This window comes from Bombina bombina, chromosome 1, assembly GCF_027579735.1.
Source record: "Bombina bombina isolate aBomBom1 chromosome 1, aBomBom1.pri, whole genome shotgun sequence".
Classification (NCBI taxonomy): domain Eukaryota; kingdom Metazoa; phylum Chordata; class Amphibia; order Anura; family Bombinatoridae; genus Bombina; species Bombina bombina.
Genome location: NC_069499.1, coordinates 1142689416 through 1142709151, shown reverse-complemented (window position 1 = coordinate 1142709151; position 19736 = coordinate 1142689416). Strand labels below are relative to the sequence as shown.

General features: G+C 39.6%; 1 protein-coding gene across 4 annotated transcripts in view; it reads left to right on the top strand.

The window, feature by feature from the left end:
• Nucleotides 1–19736, top strand: part of STAT3 (signal transducer and activator of transcription 3) — a 600544-nt gene that overhangs the window by 177363 nt on the left and 403445 nt on the right. For all 4 annotated transcript variants that reach the window (XM_053699116.1, XM_053699126.1, XM_053699099.1 and 1 more), the window contains exon 8: nucleotides 1431–1582. In XM_053699116.1, the coding sequence (XP_053555091.1) occupies nucleotides 1431–1582 (152 nt within the window). The remainder of the gene's footprint in view (nucleotides 1–1430; nucleotides 1583–19736) is intronic.

Sequence of the window (19736 nt, the reverse complement as noted above, 5' to 3'; positions counted from 1 at the left end):
GGATACCTAGGCAGAGTCAGGAGCTGCTGATTGGTGGCTGCACATAAATGCCTGATGTTATTGGTTCACACGGTACATTCAGATAGTTCTCAGTGGTGCATTGCTTCTCCTTTAACATAGGATACCAAAAGAATGAAACAAATTAGATAATAGAAGTACATTGAAAAGTTGTTTAGAATTGTGTGTTCTGTCTAAATCATGTAAGAGAAAAATTTTTTGGGTTTCATGCCCCTTCACATGTACAGAACATAAAGAAACGGTAACGTCAAATTCTAAACTTTCATGATTCAGATACAGCATGCAATTTTCTTCTATTATCTAATTTTGTTTGATTCTCTTGGTTATCATTTGTTGAAAAGCATACCTAGATAGGCCCATGAGCTGTATTGCACTACTGGGGGTTAGCTGCTTTTTGGTGGCTGCATATATATTTGTCTTGTCATTGGCTTACTTTAATGTGTAAAACAAGCTGTACTTTGATGCTCTTTCAACAAAGAAGACCATGAAGCAAATATGATAATAGAAGTAAATTGGAAAGTTGTTTAAAAGTTTATGCTATATCTAAATCATGAAAGAAAGTTTTTATGTACCTTTAAATTACTGACTTTTGCTTTAGCAGATCATTGTGTTACTGGAGTTTCTGTTGGCTGACTCTTATGTTTCATTTTCACTTGCCCATCAAGCCTCTCTGTATGTTTAGTGCTTTGAAAGAGTTTTCATTCTTGAATTAATGTGTGTATGAAAACTACTGTTCTGTTGCTGCAAAAGAGACATAGCTCATGTTCTTTGTTAGTACTACAAAGAGCTGATCTTTTAGAGAAGCGTAAAAGGCCTTGACTCTGGTAATAAAAAGCAAGGGATAAAGTGTTCTTCACTGTAAACCTTAGTAGGAACATATTCTGTCTTTGTTTAGTTTGTATGAAAAGCATATTGGTGCTGTCACATCAGTTATGAGGTAGTGGGAGCTATTAGATGTAGCGAGCACTCGTTCCCCCCGGATGTTACCTTCTTTAGGTGTATGGATGGATGAACACTTCTGCATCACATTATTGATAACTGTCAGCTGTTGTCTCTGGTCCCTGCGCTTTCAAGTGGATTCTTTGTTTTTTTCATTTTTTTTATAAAGGTTATCGCTCATCCCCTGACACATTAAATATCAGGCATATGCAATGTTACTGTTTTACTGTGGGAGAGAAGAATTATTCATAGCAGGAGTGCAGTTCATTTTTTATAGAATTATTTTTGTGATATACCTGTATTAGCAAAATTACTGCTCATTAATTAACGTTCTTAAAAATTTTGAGTGAATAGAGAATGTTCTCATGGGTTGCAGGTAAAGCTTTATTTCAGCACTATTGTTGATCTCACAATTATGTGCCCTTTATCATATTTACTAAGTAATTTTAAATATTTTATCTTCTTGATGACAGACCATAATAAGTGACCTGGCAGGTCTCTTGTCTGCTATGGAATATGTCCAGAAAACCCTGATGGATGAAGAACTTGCTGATTGGAAACGGAGGCAACAAATAGCATGCATTGGGGGTCCTCCCAATATTTGCCTTGATCGTCTAGAAAATTGGTAATAAGCAGAATTTATACACAATTTAAAAAGGATTCATAGAGTGTTGATCATTGTTTTCACTAATCACATGGCAGGAAGAGTAACAACTGTGAGGTCAATGTCCCCCAACAGAAAGTAAATATAGTGTTGGCATTTGTGTTTTGTTTGCCTTTACACATTGATTATTAGATGATCTAGTCAAGAGTTAGTGTGATAGAGGGACTCAAAACTTTTGTATTAATAAAGGATAGCAGAAATGGTAATTTTTAGCATATACAATTTACTGTATGACCTGCTGAATCCCAGCAAAATGTGGTTCCTCCTCACATGAGTCAGATTATCATTTAGAAGTAATTTTAATACACATATACATACAGGGCTACACATTTCCACAAGTCCTACATGAGTAACAAATTTGGCTATTTCTTATCTTTAACATTGAGTGGACTACAATTCTATATTTCCACTGCTATATGTGTGTATGTAATATATATATGTATGTATTGTAATTTTTCGAAAAAGAAAGGGTTGTTCAGTTAACATACATGTCAGTTTTGTTATTGTGTGCATTTGACAAGATCATCCAATAAGAATTGCATTGCTAAAGAAAATGTGCACGCAAAAACAAATATTTTGAAACGTTTCCAACTATTTTTTTTATAAAAAACTTGCAGTGCTTTGATATTTGAGCATACAAGAGATGCAAAAGCAACTCCATGTTTCTGGTATCTTCTGAGGAAGTATTTAAATAACACAATTAAAGGGACATGAAACCCCAAAATTTATATTTATGATTTAGATAGAGAATGTAATTTTAAAAAAATATTCCAATTTACTTTTATCACCAATTTTGCTTTGTTACCTTGGTATTCTTAGTTGAAAGCTAAACCTAGGCGGTTCATATGCTAATTTCTAAGCCCTTGAAGGCCGCCTCTTCTCTCAGGGCATTTTGACAGTTTTTCCACCGCTAGAGGATGTTAGTTCATGTGTGTCATATAGATAACGCTGTGCTCACGCACATGGAATTCAGGTGAGCCAGCTCTGATTGGCTAAAATGTCTGTCAAAAGAACTGAAATAAGGGGGTAGTTTGCAGAGGCTTAGATAAAAGGTAATCACATAGGTAAAAAGTGTATTTCTATAACTGTGTTGGTTATGCAAAACTGGGGAATGGGTAATAAAGGGATTATCTATCTTTTTAAACAAAATACATTCTGGTGTAGACTGCCTTTAATTATCTTGGTATAATTTGTTGAAAAGCATATCTAAATAGGCTCAGTAGCTGCTGATTGGTTAATTCACATAGATACTTTGTGGGATTGGCTCAACCATGTGCATTGCTATTCAACAAAGGATATCTAAAGAATTAAGCACATTAGATAATGGAAGTAAATTGGAATGTTGTATTAAATGGTATTCTCTATCTGAATCATAAAAAAAACATTTTGGGTTTCATGTCCCTTTAATCTACAGGACAAAGGAGCAAAATACATTATAGGAAAATACATGTACTTATCTGTAAGTACACATCGTATTTCCCTTTCCGTCTGGTTTTAGAAAAGGATAGAAAAAAGCGAGCATTAACTGGTCTTCCACTAATCCTCCAGTTCTCTTCATGAGCTGATGCTAGAAGAAAGGAAATGCTCTAAAGGTTTTACTAATTAGTCATGAGGCCATACAGCCACCAATTTCTGTTTGATGTTTTTATTTGCCCAGAAATGAAGCTCCAACTGAGAAGTTTGGTAGTAGATTAGTATACATACATTTTATTAGTGTTGGTGGATAACTAAAATTCAGTCATTCTAACTGGAAAAATAGACCATTACGTTGACTATTATTATTACTACTATTGCTACGATTACTATTATTTTAATGACCTTAGTAAGATGTTAAAGGGATATGAAACCCAAAACATTTTCTTTCTCCAACATAGGTGTGTCCGGTCCACGGCGTCATCCTTACTTGTGGGATATTCTCTTCCCCAACAGGAAATGGCAAAGAGCCCAGCAAAGCTGGTCACATGATCCCTCCTAGGCTCCGCCTACCCCAGTCATTCTCTTTGCCGTTGTACAGGCAACATCTCCACGGAGATGGCTTAGAGTTTTTTAGTGTTTAACTGTAGTTTTTATTATTCAATCAAGAGTTTGTTATTTTAAAATAGTGCTGGTATGTACTATTTACTCAGAAACAGAAAAGAGATGAAGATTTCTGTTTGTATGAGGAAAATGATTTTAGCAACCGTTACTAAAATCCATGGCTGTTCCACACAGGACTGTTGAGAGGAATTAACTTCAGTTGGGGGAACAGTGAGCAGTCTCTTGCTGCTTGAGGTATGACACATTCTAACAAGACGATGTAATGCTGGAAGCTGTCATTTTCCCTATGGGATCCGGTAAGCCATGTTTATTAAGATTGTAAATAAGGGCTTCACAAGGGCTTATTAAGACTGTAGACTTTTTCTGGGCTAAATCGATTCATTATTAACACATATTTAGCCTTGAGGAATCATTTAATCTGGGTATTTTGATAAGATTATATCGGCAGGCACTTTTTTAGACACCTTTCTCTTTAGGGGCTTTCCCAAATCATAGGCAGAGCCTCATTTTCGCGCCGGTGTTGCGCACTTGTTTTTGAGAGGCATGACATGCAGTCGCATGTGTGAGGAGCTCTGATACATAGAAAAGACTTTCTGAAGGCGTCATTTGGTATCGTATTCCCCTTTGGGCTTGGTTGGGTCTCAGCAAAGCAGATACCAGGGACTGTAAAGGGGTTAAAGTTAAAAACGGCTCCGGTTCCGTTATTTTAAGGGTTAAAGCTTCCAAATTTGGTGTGCAATACTTTTAAGGCTTTAAGACACTGAGGTGAATTTTGAACAATTCCTTCATATTTTTTCGCAATTGCAGTAATAAAGTGTGTTCAGTTTAAAATTTAAAGTGACAGTAACGGTTTTATTTTAAAACGTTTTTTGTACTTTGTTATCAAGTTTATGCCTGTTTAACATGTCTGAACTACCAGATAGACTGTGTTCTGAATGTGGGGAAGCCAGAGTTCCTTCTCATTTAAATAAATGTGATTTATGTGACAATGACAATGATGCCCAAGATGATTCCTCAAGTGAGGGGAGTAAGCATGGTACTGCATCATTCCCTCCTTCGTCTACACGAGTCTTGCCCACTCAGGAGGCCCCTAGTACATCTAGCGCGCCAATACTCCTTACTATGCAACAATTAACGGCTGTAATGGATAATTCTGTCAAAAACATTTTAGCCAAAATGCACATTTATCAGCGTAAGCGCGACTGCTCTGTTTTAGATACTGAAGAGCATGACGACGCTGATAATAATGGTTCTGAAGGGCCCCTAAACCAGTCTGATGGGGCCAGGGAGGTTTTGTCTGAGGGAGAAATTGCTGATTCAGGGAACATTTCTCAACAAGCTGAACCTGATGTGATTACGTTTAAATTTAAGTTGGAACATCTCCGCATCCTGCTTAAGGAGGTATTATCCACTCTGGATGATTGTGACAAGTTGGTCATCCCAGAGAAACTATGTAAAATGGACAAGTTCCTAGAGGTCCCGGGGCTCCCAGAAGCTTTTCCTATACCCAAGCGGGTGGCGGACATTGTAAATAAAGAATGGGAAAGGCCCGGTATTCCTTTCGTTCCTCCCCCCATATTTAAAAAATTGTTTCCTATGGTCGACCCCAGAAAGGACTTATGGCAGACAGTCCCCAAGGTCGAGGGAGCGGTTTCCACTTTAAACAAACGCACCACTATACCCATAGAAGATAGTTGTGCTTTCAAAGATCCTATGGATAAAAAATTAGAAGGTTTACTTAAAAAGATGTTTGTTCAGCAGGGTTACCTTCTACAACCAATTTCATGCATTGTCCCTGTCGCTACAGCCGCGTGTTTCTGGTTTGATGAGCTGGTAAAGGCGGTCGATAGTGATTCTCCTCCTTATGAGGAGATTATGGACAGAATCAATGCTCTCAAATTGGCTAATTCTTTCACCCTAGACGCCACTTTGCAATTGGCTAGGTTAGCGGCTAAGAATTCTGGGTTTGCTATTGTGGCGCGCAGAGCGCTTTGGTTGAAATCTTGGTCAGCTGATGCGTCTTCCAAGAACAAGCTACTTAACATTCCTTTCAAGGGGAAAACGCTGTTTGGCCCTGACTTGAAAGAGATTATCTCTGATATCACTGGGGGTAAGGGCCACGCCCTTCCTCAGGATCGGCCTTTCAAGGCCAAAAATAAACCTAATTTTCGTCCCTTTCGTAGAAACGGACCAGCCCAAAGTGCTACGTCCTCTAAGCAAGAGGGTAATACTTCTCAAGCCAAGCCAGCTTGGAGACCAATGCAAGGCTGGAACAAGGGAAAGCAGGCCAAGAAACCTGCCACTGCTACCAAGACAGCATGAAATGTTGGCCCCCGATCCGGGACCGGATCTGGTGGGGGGCAGACTCTCTCTCTTCGCTCGGGCTTGGGCAAGAGATGTTCTGGATCCTTGGGCGCTAGAAATAGTCTCCCAAGGTTATCTTCTGGAATTCAAGGGGCTTCCCCCAAGGGGGAGGTTCCACAGGTCTCAGTTGTCTTCAGACCACATAAAAAGACAGGCATTCTTACGTTGTGTAGAAGACCTGTTAAAAATGGGAGTGATTCATCCTGTTCCATTAGGAGAACAAGGGATGGGGTTCTACTCCAATCTGTTCATAGTTCCCAAAAAAGAGGGAACGTTCAGACCAATCTTAGATCTCAAGATCTTAAACAAGTTTCTCAAGGTTCCATCGTTCAAAATGGAAACCATTCGAACAATTCTTCCTTCCATCCAGGAAGGTCAATTCATGACCACGGTGGATTTAAAGGATGCGTATCTACATATTCCTATCCACAAGGAACATCATCGGTTCCTAAGGTTCGCATTCCTGGACAAGCATTACCAGTTCGTGGCGCTTCCTTTCGGATTAGCCACTGCTCCAAGGATTTTCACAAAGGTACTAGGGTCCCTTCTAGCTGTGCTAAGACCAAGGGGCATTGCTGTAGTACCTTACTTGGACGACATTCTGATTCAAGCGTCGTCCCTTCCTCAAGCAAGGGCTCACACGGACATCGTCCTGGCCTTTCTCAGATCTCACGGATGGAAAGTGAACGTGGAAAAGAGTTCTCTATCTCCGTCAACAAGGGTTCCCTTCTTGGGGACAATAATAGACTCCTTAGAAATGAGGATTTTTCTGACAGAGGCCAGAAAAACAAAACTTCTAGACTCTTGTCGGATACTTCATTCCGTTCCTCTTCCTTCCATAGCGCAGTGCATGGAAGTGATAGGTTTGATGGTAGCGGCAATGGACATAGTTCCTTTTGCGCGCATTCATCTAAGACCATTACAACTGTGCATGCTCAGTCAGTGGAATGGGGACTATACAAACTTGTCTCCGAGGATACAAGTAAATCAGAGGACCAGAGACTCACTCCGTTGGTGGCTGTCCCTGGACAACCTGTCACAAGGGATGACCTTCCGCAGACCAGAGTGGGTCATTGTCACGACCGACGCCAGTCTGATGGGCTGGGGCGCGGTCTGGGGATCCCTGAAAACTCAGGGTCTTTGGTCTCGGGAAGAATCTCTTCTACCGATAAATATTCTGGAACTGAGAGCGATATTCAATGCTCTCAAGGCTTGGCCTCAGCTAGCGAGGGCCAAGTTCATACGGTTTCAATCAGACAACATGACAACTGTTGCGTACATCAACCATCAGGGGGGAACAAGGAGTTCCCTGGCGATGGAAGAAGTGACCAAAATCATTCTATGGGCGGAGTCTCACTCCTGCCACCTGTCTGCTATCCACATCCCAGGAGTGGAAAATTGGGAAGCGGATTTTCTGAGTCGTCAGACATTGCATCCGGGGGAGTGGGAACTCCATCCGGAAATCTTTGCCCAAGTCACTCAACTGTGGGGCATTCCAGACATGGATCTGATGGCCTCTCGTCAGAACTTCAAAGTTCCTTGCTACGGGTCCAGATCCAGGGATCCCAAGGCGGCTCTAGTGGATGCACTAGTAGCACCTTGGACCTTCAAACTAGCTTATGTATTCCCCCCGTTTCCTCTCATCCCCAGGCTGGTAGCCAGGATCAATCAGGAAAGGGCGTCGGTGATCTTGATAGCTCCTGCGTGGCCACGCAGGACTTGGTATGCAGATCTGGTGAATATGTCATCGGCTCCACCATGGAAGCTACCTTTGAGACGAGACCTTCTTGTTCAAGGTCCGTTCGAACATCCGAATCTGGTCTCACTCCAGCTGACTGCTTGGAGATTGAACGCTTGATCTTATCGAAGCGAGGGTTCTCAGATTCTGTTATCGATACTCTTGTTCAGGCCAGAAAGCCTGTAACTAGAAAGATTTACCACAAAATTTGGAAAAAATATATCTGTTGGTGTGAATCTAAAGGATTCCCTTGGGACAAGGTTAAGATTCCTAAGATTCTATCCTTCCTTCAAGAAGGATTGGAAAAAGGATTACCTGCAAGTTCCCTGAAGGGACAGATTTCTGCCTTGTCTGTGTTACTTCACAAAAAGCTGGCAGCTGTGCCAGATGTTCAAGCCTTTGTTCAGGCTCTGGTTAGAATCAAGCCTGTTTACAAACCTTTGACTCCTCCTTGGAGTCTCAACTTAGTTCTTTCAGTTCTTCAGGGGGTTCCGTTTGAACCCTTACATTCCGTTGATATTAAGTTATTATCTTGGAAAGTTTTGTTTTTGGTTGCAATTTCTTCTGCTAGAAGAGTTTCAGAATTATCTGCTCTGCAGTGTTCTCCTCCTTATCTGGTGTTCCATGCAGATAAGGTGGTTTTACGTACTAAACCTGGTTTTCTTCCAAAAGTTGTTTCTAACAAAAACATTAACCAGGAGATTATCGTACCTTCTCTGTGTCCGAAACCAGTTTCGAAGAAGGAACGTTTGTTGCACAATTTGGATGTTGTTCGCGCTCTAAAATTCTATTTAGATGCTACAAAGGATTTTAGACAAACATCTTCCTTGTTTGTTGTTTATTCCGGTAAAAGGAGAGGTCAAAAAGCAACTTCTACCTCTCTCTCTTTTTGGATTAAAAGCATCATCAGATTGGCTTACGAGACTGCCGGACGGCAGCCTCCCGAAAGAATCACAGCTCATTCCACTAGGGCTGTGGCTTCCACATGGGCCTTCAAGAACGAGGCTTCTGTTGATCAGATATGTAGGGCAGCGACTTGGTCTTCACTGCACACTTTTACCAAATTTTACAAATTTGATACTTTTGCTTCTTCTGAGGCTATTTTTGGGAGAAAGGTTTTGCAAGCCGTGGTGCCTTCCATCTAGGTGACCTGATTTGCTCCCTCCCATCATCCGTGTCCTAAAGCTTTGGTATTGGTTCCCACAAGTAAGGATGACGCCGTGGACCGGACACACCTATGTTGGAGAAAACAGAATTTATGTTTACCTGATAAATTACTTTCTCCAACGGTGTGTCCGGTCCACGGCCCGCCCTGGTTTTTTAATCAGGTCTGATAATTTATTTTCTTTAACTACAGTCACCACGGTATCATATGGTTTCTCCTATGCAAATATTCCTCCTTAACGTCGGTCGAATGACTGGGGTAGGCGGAGCCTAGGAGGGATCATGTGACCAGCTTTGCTGGGCTCTTTGCCATTTCCTGTTGGGGAAGAGAATATCCCACAAGTAAGGATGACGCCGTGGACCGGACACACCGTTGGAGAAAGTAATTTATCAGGTAAACATAAATTCTGTTTTTGTGATTCAGAGCATACAATTTAAAAAATAAAAGAAAGTTTTCGATTTGCTTTGTTCTCATAGTTTTCTTTGTTGAAGAGATATACTAGGTTGTCTAGAGCACTATATGACAGGAAATAGTGCTGCCATCTAGTGCCCTTGCATAAGCTGCCATATAGTTCTCCAGACGTGCAAGTTCCTGAGTTTTATACGTCCCCTGCTTTTCAAAGAAAATTTGATAATAGAAGTAATTAGAAAGTTGTTTAAAATTGCATGCTCTATCTGAATCATGAAATAAAAACATTTGTGCTTTCATGTGCCTTTAAATATATAGTCTATATTGCCTTCATTTTCAGCCAAGTCCCAAAAATAGATGGGTTGTTAAGAATATGATTTTGCTATTTTTGTGATTTTTTTATTTTATCCAACTCTAAACATTTCCCTTATCTCGTTTCTCATTTTCCCTCTTGAAGTATGTTCTTCTGTCATTTTCAGCTAAACCAATAAATATCAATACAGTATGTAAACGAAGCATTAATATCTTCCATATAGCTCTTTACGCATTTCGATTCACATGGGGCCCTGTGTGTGCATAACAAAACATCCTAATCATGCAGGGGGGTCACCAATCAGGAGCTGTTTTCGGCGAGCCTCCGCACTACAGGTCGTGGATTGTTGGTGGCCTAGTGGGCAGCACTTCCCAGTAGATGGGAGTATCTGTGAAATTGCCGCAATCACAATTACATCACAAAGGGGAGATCCGCTATTGCTGGTAGGGGAGCTGGATATGGAGGAAGTGATTCAAACCCCTCAATCTCCGCTCCCTTACCAGCTACAGATGACCAAAACCCTTATTTGAAAGAGAATTGCCTGCTCTTTCAAAAACTACCCAGTCTCCCCCCCCATAAAGTGCCAAAAGTGATAAAAACATGTAGTAACATAACTATAGCTTAAGGAATACATAATAAAAAATGTGTACAGACCCACAATAAAGTTTATTTTATAGTGGACGTGTCCCATTGTAAAAACAATTGTAAACATTTTTCTGTATAGAGAAAAACAAAGGGCTTTTTTATTTCCATTCTGGCACAAGGGGCCCCTCCTAGTTTTGTTTCTATCCCAATAACTAACCCAATAGCCTGCATGGAGCCCTCATGCAACTTTACATATTGTTGATAACAACTTAATATAGTGATCATGGTATCAACAATAGTCACCTTTCCAATGTTCTTTACTAAAATTAAAACAAAACTATAGTGTTTTGTTTGTGTGTGTTTTGTTTTGTTTTTTAAAAACATTTTTCTCCAACATTGGTGTGTCCGGTCCACGGCTTCATCCTTACTTGTGGGATATTCTCTTCCCCTACAGGAAATGGCAAAGAGAGCACCCAGCAAGAGCTGTCCATATAGCTCCCCCTTTGGCTCCGCCCCCCAGTCATTCTCTTTGCCGCTCTGAACAAGTAGCAAGAAGACTGTCAGTTTTTCCCTTAAGGGGTAAGTAAGCCATTTTCTTAGACTCATAACAGATTAAGGCTTACAAATGGGCTCTACACTGGTTGACACTATTGTGGGCTAAATCGATTGTTTTATTTCATATTTTAATGGCATTTAGAGTGTTTTGTGCACTTAAAAGCACTTTTGGGAACGTTTTTTTTTCGCCTGGCATTTAGTTAGACTACTATTTCAGTCAGAAAGGCCCCTTCACTCTGGTATGCAGAGGAAGGAGGCCCCGTTTTCGCACCTCAATTGCGCAGTTTACTTCCATAGCAGTGCATGCAGCTTCATGTGAGGGGTCCTGTGGCATACTAAAAATTTTGTAAAAATCGCACATTGCCTTCATTGTTTTTCAATATATCAGAAATAAAGTGTGCCTGTTTATTATTTAAAGGGACAGTAATGCTTTTCTTTAAAAACGCTTTTATTGCATTATTAGCCTGCCAAATTCTGTCTAACATGTCTATACCTTCAGATGGCTTATGTTCTGTGTGTATGAAAGCCAAGGTGGTTCCCCCAATTAATGTATGCGCAAATTGTGTCATAGCGTCCAAACAAAGTATGGACAGTACTGCCACATTGAATAAGATTGCCCAAGATGATTCTTCTAATGAAGGTAGTATGGATAGTTCTTCATCCTCTCCTAATGTGTCAACACCAGTTTTGCCCGCACAGGCGATACCTAGTACGTCTAGCGCGCCAATGCTTGTTACTATGCAACAATTAACAGCAGTAATGGATAATTCTATAGCAAATCTGTTATCCAAACTGCCATCCTACCCTAGAAAGCGTGACAGCTCAGTTTTAAATACAGAAGATAAGCAGGTTGGTGCTGAGGACAATTTATCAGTTATACCCTCACATCAATCTGAATTGGCAGTGAGGGAGGGCCTGTCTGAGGGGGAAATTTCTGATTCAGGAAAAGTTTCTCAGCAGGCAGACACTGATGTCGTAACATTTAAATTTAAGTTAGAACATCTCCGCGCCCTGCTTAAGGAGGTCCTAACTACTCTTGATGACTGTGATTCTTTGGTAATTCCAGAGAAATTGTGCAAGATGGACAAATTCTTAGAGGTCCCAGTGCACGCTGATGCCTTTCCGATACCCAAGCGGGTGGCGGATATAGTGACTAAGGAGTGGAAAAAGCCAGGTATACCTTTTGTTCCACCTCCTATATTCAAGAAAATGTTCCCCATTGTTGACCCCAGAAGGGACGCATGGCAAACGGTTCCTAAGGTTGAGGGGGCAGTGTCAACGTTAGCTAAGCGCACAACTATTCCTATTGAGGACAGTTGCGCTTTTAAAGATCCTATGGATAAAAAATTGGAAGGATTGCTAAAAAAAATATTTGTTCAGCAAGGTTTCCTGCTTCAACCAATCTCGTGCATTATTCCTGTCACCACGGCAGCGTATTTTTGGTTCGAGGAACTAGAAAATTCGCTCCAAAAAGAGACTCCATATGATGAAGTCATGGACAGAATTCACGCACTAAAGTTGGCTAATTCCTTTATTTTGGATGCCGCTTTCCAATTGGCTAAGTTAGCGGCGAAAAATTCAGGGTTTGCAATAGTGGCGCGGATGTGTCGTCCAAGAATAAATTGCTTAATATTCCTTTCAAGGGTAAGACCCTTTTCGGGTAGGAATTGAAAGAGATTATTTCAGACATTACTGGTGGAAAGGGACATGCCCTCCCACAGGATAGGCCTTTCAAGGCTAAGAACAAATCTAATTTTCGTTCCTTTCGTAATTTCAGGAACGGACCGAATCCTAACTCTGCGGCCTCCAGACAAGAAGGCAACTCTTCCCAGCCTAAGCCAGCATGGAAACCATTGCAAGGCTGGAACAAGGGTAAACAGGCCAAGAAGCCTGCTGCTGCTACCAAGACAGCATGAAAGGGTAGCCCCCGATCCGGGACCGGATCTAGTAGGGGGCAGACTTTCTCTCTTCGCTCAGGCTTGGGCAAGAGACGTTCCGGATCCCTGGGCACTAGAAATAGTCTCTCAGGGGTATCTTCTAGAGTTCAAGGAACTTCCTCCAAGGGGAAGGTTCCACATGTCTCACTTATCTTCAGACCAGATAAAGAGACAGGCATTCTTACATTGCGTAGGAGATCTATTAAAAATGGGAGTGATAAACCCAGTTCCAACAGCGGAACAAGGTCTGGGGTTTTACTCAAACCTGTTTGTAGTTCCCAAAAAAGAGGGAACTTTCAGGCCAATTCTGGATCTAAAAATTCTAAACAAATTCCTCAGAGTTCCATCATTCAAAATGGAAACCATTCAGACAATTTTACCAACAATCCAGGAGGGTCAATATATGACTACCGTGGACTTAAAGGATGCGTACCTGCATATTCCTATCCACAAAGATCATCATCAGTTCCTGAGGTTCGCCTTTATGGACAAACATTACCAGTTCGTGGCTCTTCCGTTCGGTTTAGCCACTGCTCCCAGAATCTTCACAAAGGTGCTAGGGTCCCTTCTAGCGGTGATACGACTGAGGGGCATTGCTGTAGCACCTTACCTAGACAACATTCTAATCCAAGCGTCGTCTCTTTCCAAAGCAAAGGCTCATTCAGACATTGTTCTAGCCTTTCTCAGATCTCACGGGTGGAAGGTGAACATAGAAAAGAGTTCCCTGTCCCCGTCAACAAGGGTTCCCTTTTTGGGAACAATAATAGATTCTTTAGAAATGAAGATCTTCCTGACAGAGGTCAGAAAGTCAAAGCTTCTAAACGCTTGTCAAGTTCTTCACTCTATTCTTCAGCCTTCCATAGCTCAGTGCATGGAAGTAGTAGGATTGATAGTTGCAGCAATGGACATATTTCCTTTTGCTCGAATTCATCTAAGACCATTACAACTGTGCATGCTCAATCAGTGGAATGGGGACTATGCAGACTTGTCTCCCCAGATTCAAGTAGACCAGGTAACCAGGGATTCTCTCCGCTGGTGGTTGTCTCACGATCACCTGTCTCAGGGAATGAGTTTCCGCAGACCAGAGTGGGTCATTGTCACGATTGACGCCAGTCTCTTAGGCTGTGGTGCGGTCTGGGACTCTATGAAAGCTCAAGGTCTATGGTCTCGAGAAGAGTCTCATCTTCCGATAAACATTTTAGAACTGAGAGCGATATTCAATGCGCTCCTGGTGTGTCCTCACCTAGCAAAGGCCAAATTCATAAGGTTCCATTCGGACAACATGACGACTGTAGCGTACATCAATCATCAGGAGGGGAACAAAGAGTTCCTTAGCGATGAGAGAGGTATCCAAGATCATCAAATGGGCGGAGGATCACTCCTGCCACCTATCTGCAATTCACATCCCAGGAGTGGACAACTGGGAGGCGGATTATTTGAGTCGTCAGACTTTTCATCCGGGGGAGTGGGAACTCCACCCGGAGGTTTTTGCCCAGTTAACTCAACTATGGGGCATTCCAGATATGGATCTGATGGCGTCTCGCCAGAACGCAAAGGTTCCTCGATACGGGTCCAGATCCAGGGATCCCAAGGCGACACTGGTGGATGCATTAGTGGCGCCTTGGTCGTTCAACCTAGCTTATGTGTTTCCACCGTTCCCTCTCCATCCCAGACTTGTAGCCAGGATCAAACAGGAGCAGGCTTCAGTGATTCTAATAGCCCCTGCATGGCCACGCAGGACTTGGTATGCAGACCTGGTGAATATGTCATCGGCTCCACCATGGAAGCTACCTTTGAGGCAGGATCTTCTAGTGCAAGGTCCTTTCGAACATCCAAATCTAGTCTCTCTCCAACTGACTGCTTGGAAATTGAACGCTTGATTCTATCTAAGCGTGGGTTTTCAGATTCAGTCATAGATACACTGGTTCAAGCCAGAAAACCTGTAACTAGGAAAATTTACCATAAGATATGGCAAAAATATATCCGTTGGTGTGAATCCAAGGGATTCCCTTGGAGTAAAATTAAAATTCCTAGGATACTTTCCTTTCTCCAAGAAGGTCTGGATAAAGGTTTGTCAGCTAGTTCCTTAAAAGGACAGATATCTGCTCTGTCTGTTTTGTTACACAAACGTCTGGCAGCAGTACCAGATGTACAGGCGTTTGTACAGGCGTTAGTTAGAATCAAGCCTGTTTACAGACCCATGACTCCTCCTTGGAGTCTAAATTTAGTTCTTTCAGTTCTTCAGGGGGTTCCGTTTGAACCCATGCATTCCATAGATATTAAGTTACTATCTTGGAAAGTTCTGTTTTTGGTTGCTATTTCTTCTGCTAGAAGAGTTTCTGAATTATCTGCTTTGCAGTGTACTTCTCCCTATCTGGTATTCCATACAGATAAGGTAGTTTTACGTACCAAGCCTGGTTTTCTTCCAAAGGTCGTTTCCAACAGGAATATTAGATGTGTATAAGTGTGCAAAGTGGGTGTGGGGAGCGCTCAAAAAGAGCTGTGAGTTTAGGCTGTGATTCTATTAAAAATATGAAAATATTTCAAAATTATATTATCTCACAAATTTGTGTTGTATTTCTAGTATTCTTAATAAGGTGGTGAGGGTGTATTGGTTCTTCTACTTGGCACTTTGTGGTTGTCTGGTGGAACTGTTGTGTCGTTTCCTATATAAAGTGTTGCAATGTATTAAAAGAAATTGTATCAAAGAAAGTGTTTCAAAAGAAAATTGTGCGTTACTAATTGTGTCAATCTGTGTCTGGTGTTGCTTAGATACTCCTATTCCTTAAGTTCTTATTGATGTGAAAAAATAATAATAATAATGATAGCTGACTAACAATAATCTTCTATTTCTTTAAACTCTGAGGTAATTATTATTTTGCAATGATAACAAATGTGATTCCAACGTATACTTTCAACTGTACTTATAAATGAATAAATAAACAAAATAGTTTTTTGTATATAAAAGAAGTTTTACTTGGATATTTAAAAAGACGATTCTACTAACATATATTATTATACCATATAAGCATATATATATGTTTAGAGCATATAGGGGTACATCCTTGTAATCAATGTCTTAAAAGTTTGTACTGAGAGTTCGGATATTGTAATCCTATGTGATTTCCTTAAGTTGTGGCCACAACTGATTCTGAAACTGTTAAAATCCAAATATGGTATTTTGCTGGTTAAAAGTTTACAGTTTTTACTCCCCCTAACCGGACCTCTGATATTCCTTACCTCTGTGTTTTTCTTTGTAATGCCGTGGGTTCTGGGAAGAGTGCTTGTGTGAGTAGGCAGAGTTCTCCAAGCGGCCGTTGCCGCTGTTTGAATTTCCTCCGCAACTACTTCCTACCCGGGTGTGCGTGTGACGTTGTACACGGAGGACCTATCAGGCAACCGGATCGTGGGGGGAGTGTTTCCTGTACTGGAGCCAATCTTATCCACACTCGATGTCAGGTTTTCTATGCGTTTCAGCGCCGTAACTTGCGCCTTTATCAAGACTGTATAATCCGGTGTGTCTTTTAGGCTCCTTTATAGTTCTTCTGAGGTTAGGATACTCCCCCTAATTAGTTGCTCTTGGATGCTCCGGTATATGAGATATCAATCCTTAGTTGTTTAAACATTTTTATTCAAAAATATTCATCTTTCTGTGACAGATATAATGTTATAAAATGTTATAAAATGTTATATATGCATATAATCTAAGGTAATTTTGAAGATGAAATAGGAGAAAAAGATAAATAAAATGAATGTAATGAGGTACTATATTGTATTGATCTTGTTGTATGTTGTCATATTCAGATAGGTATGAGAATAAACACCACCTAGTGATAGTTATATTCTATGAGGTAATCGGTGTGTTATTGCACTGTTGTAATATTATATTATAATATTACATATTACTATTGCAACATTATATGAATGGATTTAAGTTGAGCTCTGCATTAAGGCCATTTGGTGTGAGAGTGTTGAATTTAAATATTAGTTCAGCTTCTTTTAGTAGCAACATTTTTTCCATATCGCCTACTCTGTTATTATGTACTTTTTTTTTTTATACCCCAGTATGTGAACCCTATTGGTTTCTTGTGGTGTTTTTCTGTAAAATGTTTAGATAGTAAATGTTTTACAGTTGCCTCTTTTAATATTAGATAGGTGTTCTCTTATTCTATCATGTAATGGTCTGCTCGTTTGTCCCAAGTACTGTAATTTGCATTGGCATTGAATTAAGTAAACTATGTTTGTGTCAGAACACCTAATGGTGTCTCTTATGGGATATTTGTAGTTGTTATTAGAGGATATTACTACTTTACTTTTTTTGCCATATTTACACGCTTTACAGCTTGTGCAAGGAAAAAAACCTTGCAGTGCATTTCCATATAGATCTTGATCTCTTGGTTTAGATGTTTTATTGAATTGACTGGGTGCTAGTATACTTCTCAGATTGTTTGTCTTTCTAAATATTAATGTTGGTCGTGGTTTTACAATGTCTGATAGTAGTGGATCCTTTCTGATTATGTGCCAGTGTTTATCTAAAATATTTTTTATAATCTTATGATCTTCATTGTATTCTGTAATGAATGATATATGATTATGTAATTGATTTTTATTCTTATTTGTATATTTCAGTAATTCTGTTCTATCTTTATTTATTTCTTGATCTTTGGCTTCTTTTATTATTGTGTCTTTGTATCCTTTCTCTTTAAATTTTCTTTCCAGAGTGTTTGCTTGTTTCTGAAGTGTGTTATCGTCTTAACAGTTCTTCCTTATTCTGTAAAACTGGCCTTTCGGCGTATTATTAATCCATCTTTCTAAATGACAGCTGTCCGGATGTATGTAACTGTTTGTATCTGTGGGTTTAAAGTATGTCTCTGTTGTAATGATATTATTTACGATATTTATTTGAACATCTAAAAAATGTATATTTGTTTTACTATATTCATGGGTAAAGCTTAAACCCCAAGTGTTACAATTTATGTCTTCTAGAAATAGATTGAGGAGTTCCTGATATCCTTTCCAGATCAGAAACATATCATCTATGAATCTCCTGTAGAGCACGAGGTTTGCACCCCATGGGGAGTGTAGGATATGTTTATCCTCAAATCTCCCCATGAATAAGTTGGCATAACTGGGTGCAAACCTCGTGCCCATAGCTGTTCCTTGTAGTTTTAGATAGAATGTTTTGTTAAAGTTGAAATAATTGTTTTCAAATATGAATTGCATACAATTTAGAATGAATTGGATCTGTGGAGTTTTCATTTCATAATCTGTGTTTAAATAGTGTTCTGAAGCTTCTATTCCTAATTTGTGTTGTATGTTGGTGTATAATGAATTGACATCGCATGTGACTAATATGTAGTCCTCTTGCCATGTTATGGTTGTCAGTATATTTAAGAAATCTGTAGTGTCTTTTAAATGCAACGGTAAGTTTTGTACGTGTTTCTGTAGGAATGTATCCACATATTGTGACATATTGGAAGTGAGAGCATCGATTCCGGAGATTATGGGACGGCCTGGTGGGTGATCTAATGTTTTATGTATTTTAGGGAGGTAATAGAAAATTGGTGTTTTTGGATATTGTATATTTATCAATTGATACTCATGATTATTTATTATTCCTGCTGTTTTGGCAGTATTTAAGATTGTTTCAAAGTTTTTTGATTGTTTTTGAATAGGGTTAAATGATAGTTTTCTGTAGGTTTCTGTATCTCCTAATATTCTATTGGCTTCTATGATGTAATCTTTAGTGTTTAATATGACCAACCCTCCACCTTTATCTGCTTGCTTTATTGTAATTGTTGGGTCTTCTTTAAGTTCTTTTAAGATAGTTTTCTCTTTCTTAGTTAGATTAGATGGTTTTCTTTTGTTAATTTCACAATTCTTTATTTCCTCTTTTATTAGTCTTTCGAACATTTCAATATGTGCTCCTTTGTCATGTGTTGGGTAATAAGATGATTTAGGTTTGAGTGGTGTGTGAATGTATTCTGTTTTTTTAGTTTGTAATTGATTTTCTTGGGGATTCTTTAAAAAATGTCTTTTTAGGGTGAGTTTGCGTATGAATTGATTTGCATTTATTAAAGTGTTGAATTTGTTTAACCTTGTGGTTGGGGCGAATGATAGTCCTTTGGCTAGGATGTTCTCCTGTTCTTTATTTAGAGGTTTGTCACTTAAATTAAAAATGCCTTTATTAGTGTTATTAGTATCTGTTTTGTTTATCTCGGTTTTTTGTGCTTTCCTGGGCTCTCTACCTCTTCTTCCTCTACTGCCTCTAGTCTTCTTTTCTTTTGATTTTTTAATCTCTCTCTGTTTTCTTGTTGTATGGTATTGGATGTGGATGGGTGTTCTTGTCCTATCCCTAAGAAATGTTGATTTCCATCATCTAAGGTTTCTAATACATCATATCTGTTCTTAAGTTCTATCTTTCTTTGTGGGTCTCTGATTTCTTTATTATTATTTTGGTATCTGTTGTAATTTGGTTCATATTCCCTATAATATTGTTGTTGTCTTGAGTGATCATTATATGAAGTGTGTGTTCGTCTATCATAATTGGAATTGAGTTCTTCCTGATTATAATATCCGTAATCCTCTCTTTCATGATAACTCATATTTGAATTATGTGTGTTTCTTCTCCAGTTTTGTCTTCTACTCCAATCATTTGTGTAGTGTTCTCTATTCCTCCAATTATGTGTGTAGTTGTTTTTTGTATTGATTTTCTCTGTTTGAATTTCCATATTCCCAATCCTGTGTTGGGTTGTGGTTGTAATTATAAAATCTACCTCTATAATTGTTGTTTCTACTTCTTTCATAATCATCTTTATCTCTATAGTTTTTCCCATATCCATTTCTGTGAGTTCTATAATATCTATTGGAGTGATGTCTAAAGTTGTCTTCCTCTCTATGTCTATCTGCATATATCCCTGTGTGTTGTTCATGGTTATCTCCATGTTCTATTTTGGTATTTTTAGTCCAATGTTCTCTATTCACATGATCATTTCTATTGTTAGAATATTGTT